This window comes from Lates calcarifer, linkage group LG20 (genome assembly GCF_001640805.2).
Source record: "Lates calcarifer isolate ASB-BC8 linkage group LG20, TLL_Latcal_v3, whole genome shotgun sequence".
Classification (NCBI taxonomy): domain Eukaryota; kingdom Metazoa; phylum Chordata; class Actinopteri; family Centropomidae; genus Lates; species Lates calcarifer.
This window is the reverse complement of record NC_066852.1, coordinates 23,255,732-23,265,016: the sequence shown is the minus strand read 5'-3', so window position 1 is coordinate 23,265,016 and position 9,285 is coordinate 23,255,732. Positions and strand designations below refer to the sequence as shown.

Sequence of the window (9,285 nt, the reverse complement as noted above, 5' to 3'; positions counted from 1 at the left end):
CAGAAAAAGTCCCTCAAAATGATGAGCTAATATCTTTTAAAAAAGAGAAAAACTTTATCAAAACAATGACTTAGAGATAGTAAGATACTCATGACTTAAGGATACCGTGCTAAACAGAGACTATCATCAGATCTTGCTATCAGCTGTCAAGTAAATGCTCCCTTTAAAGTCAATTGACCCGGCCTCTCTCATCTTGCTGGGAAGTGTCTCAAGGCTGCTTGTAAAAGAGAGACTGTCACTGGCACGAAGAAGCTTCCATACCGTAGCTCGGATAGAACATCTAGATTACACTACTAAACTACATACTGCTCTAAACGCTGGTGTTAAACTGTTTTTCTTAGCATCAGCTCACTAAGCAAAGGAAAAATGGTCTGTTTGTTTATCAATTTGCATTTCAATTTGTACACTTTTAGAATATTTACATCCATCATTTTTAATTTTGTAATAATAAGGTATTTTGTGAACTGAAAATGCTGTGTTGCGTTTATACTTTGACAGATTTCATAAAATTATTATGACATTTTTGCATGTTTAATATAGTAAATTAAAAACATTATGTGCTCATTATGTGTTAAGGTTAAAGTACATACAGTATATTACCTACAAACTATCTGTATTCCATCTTTTATATAATTCTGTAGAGCTTTCATAAATGCTTATTTTTAAACAGGTAAGATTACTTAATTCATCAAGAAAAGTATATGCCATATTGTACTTTATTTAACCCGCTCCAATATAAAAACATTAACCTGGTCACATAAGATCTTCATGGAGCGTTAACATTAAGGCTGACTGAATCAACATGAAGCAGAGTTGTTTGTAGCTTTGCTCTTGGTGTCCACTACATGAAAAAACTAAGTATTTGTGTCTACATGTTTGCCCTTTAATATTTAATGTCCAGTTGGTCAGCATCATGTAAACAGAGCCTAAAATAGCACAGGTTGCTTTGAAATCTACAGCAGAGCACTGTACATCTGAACGGCCTCTCACAGGCTCTGTGAAGTCATTTGATGACGATGGTTCACTGCTCACAGACGTTGCTGAGGACTCCTACTTCACACGCACGGTATTATTATTTTGTGAATCATTTCCTGCACAGTTCCAGGCACAATGTCACTATGTTATCTGAATGCCATGACCATAAATGCCCAGAGCACATGCTTATCTCTAACCTCTGCCAGACCTAAACTCAACCATCTCTTGATCGAGTACAGTGAATACAACACTCAGTGGCTTAATTATATCTTGCTCAGGGCCCCTTGGCGAGTAAAGGAATAAAGTTTGATGCTGAACCTGCAATGTTTAATGCTAAAGTTGGTTAGGTAGCGATAGAAAGAACTTACACGTAGCACCTTTAAGCCATGGTGCTTTTTAAAGGCTGCAGCCAACTTTCATTGTGAATCAATCATCACAATGAAAGGAATGGTTTGCAGAATAAGGGAAGATCTTACATTTTTGATGGCCAGTTTTGATCCACCACCGACGACGGTGAAGTATTTTTAAGTCACAACACAAGTCTATCAAGTATCTGGCTGCAGATAACAAGGCACTAGTCACATTTATTTTGTGTTACCAGAACTCTATTCTCATATTCTTATCTCATATTGTTGGCTTCATTTATCCAGAGCTTCCAGTGTGATGTTCTGAAATTCTCCATGACTCACAGATAACAACAACTACTGTATAAGAACTAGTGCATCTGTTGCTCCAGATAAGATGTAATTAACTTAACCAGTGCCAGCATCCAAATGTCCCTGGAGTTTGTTTTTATGAATATTGCTATTATGATCATCGTAAGACAGAGACTACTGTACTGCAGATTGTTTCCTAACATCACATCAGTCTTTCTCTGACTCTCTTAAAAGCTTTGGCTGATTAAAATTGTAAAGGTATGACCAGTTCATCAAAGATGTAAGTGACCACTTCAGCTGCCGCTCCGGTGTGACTGGAAAAAGGAGGACAATCCTTCATGTATTGTGTACAGTGCAGTGGTGAACAGCGCGCCAAAGGTTATTTCTAAAAATGATTGCAAAGTTTTATCACCCATGTAAGTCACAAATGAGTGTCTCTTGACATCATAGTTTATCTTTTTATCGTTTTTCTTTAAGGTGTGGTGAGTTCTAAAACTACAACTATAAATATTTCAGTCCTGTCACAATGATTTCACAATGTCAGGTGTCATCTTAGGTCATCACTTCTCCACACTGATATTAAAATACTCACAAACCAATGGACTCACAAATTCAGTAAATCATAGTCTACATCATCACTAATTCATAATTGTCGGGGACAGCACGAATACTACACCAGGCCAGATACTAAAACCATCTTAGAGGGCACAAGTTAAGCTTCTAATTTGTTGTCTCATGTATTTATAATAGATCATTTAGGCTACCTATTAAAAGAAATAAAGTACAGGTTAGGTTCAGCACGCTGTCCTCTCATACAGGTACACATACAGTATATGGTCACTGGCTATATGGTGACTTTGCAAAGACGGTTTGACTGATTCTGTATATAGACCAAAGAATAATACCATAAAAGAAGGGTTGGTACACCAAGATAAAACCTAATACTGCACCATAACCATTAATAAACCTATAAAACTTCAGTGTCATATCAGTTGTTGTGGATGAAATGATAAAATCATGTCCAGTTGTCATACACACCACCTAATATCATTTAAATGAACCCTTGCTCCTTTTATTGTACACGTTCTTAGATCGATAGATATTGTATTGATCCCAAACGAAAATAAGGATCTCACATCATTTGTATTTAGAAAAAGAATAAAAGAATAATTTAAATACACACAATATTAACTAAAAATACATATTTAGCATCAGACTACAGGCACAGCTAGTAAACTCATCTCTGGTTCTGGCTAGTATTGGACATTTCTTTAGGTTCATACAAGTGCTGAATGACACGTACGGTACAATTAAAGAAAGATTTCTGTTGCTATGTTTCTACTTTTTTCTGTGTTTGTTCAAAAGTTTTGCAGTTTGCAGTTTAAAACTAACCATAGCAATGAAACCGTTACCCAAGTAATCACTGACCCCTATATCAACCAGTCCTGTTTCTTGGAAACAGAAACTCACTCCTCAGGTCGTCTCAGCTCTATAAACCAGCTTGTAAACTCTACTGAACTGAACTGTATTACTGACACAATCTGATTTTGAAAACAGAAACAGAAAAAGTGGTCAGACTGTTTTTGCTTGATGGTTTGCTGGGAAAAAACAACCGCAAGGCCTCGGCTCAAGTCAAACACACTGTATTACTCTGCTGCTCAAATCATGTCAGTGGCTCCCAGTGCAATAAAGAAACAATTTAACAATCCTAATAGTCTTTTAAGCACTTAATGGTTTTGCTTCCCAGTAACTTTCTGACCTGATCACTGACTATAAAACACTTCAATCATGACAGATCATCATGCAGTGGTTTTTAAAACTGAACAAAAGAGGAGGAAGCTTTTTGTTGCTTGAAATCCTGATCTGTGGAACAGACAGATGAAATGAGATCATCACAACTGTGTCTGTCTTCAAAACCATGTTTTATTTTCCTCATTTTCATGTATTATATTTACTGTATTTGCTACCTGTTTGCATGCAAACAGTATGAGTCAAAGACTCTTCTTACACAACGGTCCTGTTACTGACACCTCAACACCTCAACAGCTCTTTATACTTTTTCCCTTCAACCAGGCTACGCTGACTGTTTCTTTAACGTGTTGCATATGAGGAAACTGTTGTACCACAGTTTAAACATCATATTCAGTAAACACTGGTCAGCACAGACCAGCACTGATGGACCGTGAAGAGAGCAACAGCGACGTTTTGCTTCTAGTTCTATCACTTCTTTTCATCTGCTGAAGTTAGCATGCTAACCAGCTAATCCTGGCCCACCTGTCTCATCACTTTCCGATAGTAACTCACTGTAGTGTCCAGCAGGCAAGAAACCAACATTTTCTTGTATGGGACCAGGAACTTCCTGGGGATTTGAAGTCCTGGATCAAACAAGTTTTACAAATTCATGTCAACAGCGTTTCCTATATGTTGGGCATCAGTGGGGACAATGCTTTCTGGGCTGCAGGGGATTTTGTTGTTGTTGTTGGGAAAAAATTGGCAGCTCTGTGTCCTCCACATCTTGTATCCATGTAAATGACTTGCTGCTGTGCCATGGTGACAGTGTGTTTTCAGCTACGGGCTGCTGAACAGCTCAGCAAGCAGAGCAAACTGGGAGACATTTGGATAGTTAACCATTTTTTTCCAGGCTGTGTTGCCATCACATCAGTCTTTACTGTTATAGCTACCAGTGCTAGCCTGCTAGGTTAACTAATGCTGCTGACACAAGGATGAGATAAAGGAGACAAAGCAAACAACTGGAAGACGAGAGCAATTCACTCAGTAAGTGTCTCTAGAACCTAAGACCTTGTATGTGGAGTATTGGTATTAATCTTTTTGGTACAGTTCTGTCACATATTGAAGCATTCCTGGATTTGGCAGCTGCCCCCTGGTGGTGGACTGTTTTGATCTCTATGGTTATGGTTTGGTTTAGTTTGGTTAAGGTTCCTCATCACAGTCACATGCTTTACCAACCATCCACCTCAAGTTCATTTGTAAGGTTTTCATATGAAAATGCTGGAGACAAAGATACCAGGAAGGGTACCTGTCAGGTACAGACCAAAGTCTAGTCAGTGCATCACAGTAAGGGAGCCATAAAAACCAAATATAGCCCCGTGGTAAGCATTAATAAACCTATCAAATCAATAGATGCATTGTCTTCCTTCCTGAACTGTGGTAATGTATCACACGCACAAGCGCACAGAGAAATGGGAGGGCTAAAGATGATGGGCTGGTGTGATAAAGGAGTCATAAAAGCAGGTTTCAGAAAATATCCTCTGGTCATTCGGGAAAAGAAGAAAGTCATCACTGACAGCCTCTCAGGTGAGTTACGCAGCTTCGCTCTGGTGGTTTTCTTAGATCAGTGTAGAATATATCTGGAGTTTTATATTAAACTTTACATTCAGCACAGAAAAATCACTGTCTGAAAATCCAATTGTGATTTTTTTTTATTGGATTTTTAATGGATAAAAAAATCTTTTACTTGAAAAACTGTGGGTCTACTTTTCTTCTTCTTCTCAGAAATGACCACAAAATAATTGGCTTGAAAGTGATATACTTTAAACTCACTCAAATGAATTAATGTGATATAGTGGTAAATAGCAAGGATGAGATCATCTCTAAATATAACCAAAATTTTCTTCGATTTTCAAAATAGCATAAATTTTTCTCTCATATAATTTCTTTTAATTTGCTACTATATACTCTGATGTGTATGTTTACATTACTATACTATTACATACTATTAAGTTTGTTTTCCCACACATGATGATGTGGAGGTACGATGTACTGAACAAGAATTTATTTCCTGTTGGTGGTTGTGGAAAGTTAGATGATGTTAAATGTTACAAATAGGAACCAGAAAAATATTGATCACTCTGTCTGTGTGTTTGTCCTTTGGTGTTTCAGGATAGAAGAGCAACTTTCAAGCACTGACTTATTCCCTGCCACATAACTCTGAGACGATGCATCTTTCCATACTAACTCTATGCCTTCTCGCCGCAGGTAAAAAAATAACATCTTGGTACCACTTTCTAATAAGATTAACTTAACAAAGAGTTTATGAGCTTTAACTAATGGTTAATAAATGATTTACTAAAGCCTTATAGATCTGTTGCCAGGTTGTTAAAAATCCAGCCAATCCAATTAGCTCTCTGTTTTCTGTTTGGAGGGTCTCTCACTTAAAAAAAACAACAGATATAAATGTTAATAAGTCAATGCTCTTGTAAGTGTTAATAAATTAAATGGATTTTGGTCCAGATTTGTAGAAGTGGTCAGACAGTCTGACTGACCAAAGAGATTTTTCACAACCTGGCAACCCAAACATTGTTCTTCTTACTGCTTAGAACTGATTTACATTACTTAACTCCTTAGCAACAATTTATTAAGCCATTGTGGAAAGTTGTACCTCGTTCTTTTTAACAGTGGGAGCCTAAGAGCTCCTACCAGTGGAAATGACACCAGTGGGTATACACACTGGTAATAAGCAGAAGAGCAGGAAGTTGACAGTAACAACATCTTTAGAGGTTTTGAGTAAAGTTCCTGTCAAATGTCAGCATGACATCCTCAAGAGAAAATATGATCAGAGCAATAAACTGAGAGGAGGGAATGGAGATTGAGCAGTGAACTTTTTAACCTTTAACTCCATAAACCAGCAATTAGCAGCATACCAAACCCTAACCCCCCTTCTTACCCAAAACTGTTTTACTTAATAAATAACTGCAGGAATGTAATTAAACAAATCATATGACAGTGACTGTACTGTCACATGCTGTAGGAGGCCAGCTTACTTTGTATTTATTGTCAAAATAAATATATTACTTTACAGCCTGACGTTATATTTCAAGGGGACTGGAGAAAATAGAAAGGTGGGACCACTGTTGCAGCATTTTCCAAGGGTTGGTGATAGAAGGGGAAGATCATAGCCTCAGTCATAAATGTTGACAGTGTTTGTTAAAAGGGTTAGGCATAGTCATCGTCAAGATTTTTAAATAGCACCATTGGGTCAAAGATTAGGTTTATTATTTTTGTTCCTATAATTAATACAGAACACGTAGGTCCTACATGTAGAATTAAGACTGTAATTTCTCTTGATCACTAAATTACCATAACTGCTTGATTAATATTGTTTGAAAGACTTGTGTCAACACTTCATGGATGTTCAGAAGATGACCTGGAGCAGCACTAAAAAAATCATTGGAAAGATTTTACAAAATAAAACTCCACTAGTTTAAAGCAAACTTTCAATGCCTTATCATAAGTGGAACATTTTAATAACTCTCTCTCACCCATTTTCTGTCTTGTTTTTACTGACACAATAGTTTTGCATGGAGGGCATACCTCCACAATACCACCTGCAACAACAGAAAGTGGCGCAAGTGCCGCAACAGACACAAGTGGCTCAACTGAGCTGCCCACAGGTGGTGCAAGCAGTGAACCCGTTACTGCTACAACTGGTGCATCCTCCCCTACCGCAACTATCCAGTCCACCGCACAAACTGCAGCAACAGACAGCACTGATGTTACCACTGGCCCTGTGACAGAAGAGTCATCAGGGCTTTCGTCTGGCGCTATAGCTGGTATTACCATCGGCTCTATCGCTGGGGTGGCTGCACTTGGTGAGTACGACACTCAAGCACACCCTCCACATGACACCTAATTTCTCATGGTGTGTGTCTCAATGTTTTCAATGCACTGCTTCTTCTTTGTTGTGTCCTAAACATCTGAATCAGTGCATCACTCATCAACTCAACCTAACAAGAGATGGGCTTTAACTGGGGTTGCAGGAAGGATTATAAAACATTTGGATTTATTATGGCTTTAAATCTATTGAGAAGTTACAAATGATGAAAATAAAATACTCACAATTATGAAGTCAAACGGTACTCAATCATAATTCTCACTGCTGGGAAAAGTGAAAAATGGTTAACAGGGGTGGAGAGGTGCTAGCTAGAAAAACTTCAGTTATGTCAGAGGTAAAAGAGTCAATAATCCAGGATGTGACTGCTTCAAACTCCTGTTTAAGACGATGAACACTGAAAACCATCTGTCTTTTTTCAGGTGGTGGTGTCTTCGGTGCATTGAAGTACACCGGAAAGATCTAAGACCATCAGATCGGGCCAAACGATGGATTAAATGGTTAAGGATTGAGACATTTACCTCCCTAAGGTCAAACAAATTCATTACTGACCCCGAACAATGGAAGGTCCTGTTGTCTGAAAGGCCCAAAATAATTTATGTAGATGCCTAAATCCTGGAAGATGATGAAATGGGCCAAGAGGAAGACACAAAAGTAAATTTGACTACTTTGCTATTTTGATTATCTGGCTTTTAGGTCAGGGAATAATCCATAGTTGATCAAATGTATTATGATAGAATGTATTTTATAAGAATTTGATGTTTTTTCTTTAAAGTCAGATAAAATATATTTCTCTTAATATATGTTTGGTCTTGTGGATTTCTATTGTATTTAAAAATAATGAAGCAGGTTTTGTAATAAGCATATTTTTCTACAATGGCAGGTCATGGTGTGCAGCACTCATCAGACCTCTTTGCCACTGTGTCAGTAGATAAGCTGAGTAATTTTATAGCTGAATATTGATAATGATGATATTGTTTTCTTTTATTAAGTGGGTTTTTGAACCCAAATTCTGCATTTCTATTGAGGAAAAAACTTCAAAATCACTTTATACTTTTAATAAATACCTGTTTCCCCCATCTCTTAATTGACTCCTGTGACTCGCCATCACTTCTTTATAACATGACAATAGCTCAGGGTGTAAAGTCCAGGCATTGATTATATAAGTAATTCCTGGCAAAACTGAGTTGTTTGTTCATTTTATGAGTGTAATGAGGAAACAGTATGGCGTGTGTGTGTAAGTCATGACAAAGAGACATCATATGATAGAGAAACTTTCCATCTAATTTGAGATAAACTAGGTCTCAGCTCAGTGCTTCGACTTAATGTTGGTAAAGACTGACCCTGAAGGTTCATTCTTGACATTGGAAATAGTAGTTTGAGAAAATAAAATTAAGTTGTGGATTACTTTGCTTTTTCCTGAGCTTTCAACCGCATCTCATGAGCGGAGTTTGCTCAGTAGTCATGGTCTTGGTAAAGACTGTCTGAGGCTAGTCAGTAAGGCAACTAATGAGTAAGTGGTTAAATTTTAATTTGATCTAATTTAGGTGCAACCAGATTATGTTATCTCCTCTAAATGATAATGTACGCTGACTGACAAGCGACTTAAGGGTTGTAAAACTACTGCTTTACTTTGTAGTGGGACCAGTTTTGTCTTTGGGTGTTCACTGGAGACTGATCCAGGTTGTGTTGGCTTAGCACAGGAAATGAAGGCATGGGAAGGTAGCTGCCAGAAAATGAGGAACTGGCCTTTACATATTGTGTCTTCTTAGCTGACTAGCTGGCTACCAGTAAGAAAATAGCTAGCTTAATACTACAGAAGTTAACTGAAGGATGAGGGGAAGGACTTAACATTATGTGCTGGAAGATTTATGGACAAGGACCAATAACTAGTAGCATTAGCATCATTAGTATCATGCTTCTGTCCACCTGAAGAAGGTATGTCAGTCTTAGTCTCTAACTCTAGCTAACCTTTGACTAACTTTCCAGATTCTTGATATTCTCCTCAGTTAAGTTACTGGCTGA

At 37.7% G+C, this 9,285-nt stretch overlaps 1 protein-coding gene across 1 annotated transcript; it reads left to right on the top strand.

The window, feature by feature from the left end:
• Positions 1-4,787: 4,787 nt before the first annotated feature.
• LOC108891909 (CUGBP Elav-like family member 1) lies at positions 4,788-8,339 on the top strand. The gene is made up of 4 exons (XM_018689263.2): positions 4,788-4,946; positions 5,532-5,627; positions 6,944-7,240; positions 7,683-8,339. Exons 2-4 carry the CDS (start codon positions 5,588-5,590, stop codon positions 7,724-7,726), a joined length of 381 nt encoding a protein of 126 aa, XP_018544779.1. The 5' UTR covers positions 4,788-4,946; positions 5,532-5,587; the 3' UTR covers positions 7,727-8,339.
• Positions 8,340-9,285: the final 946 nt, after the last annotated feature.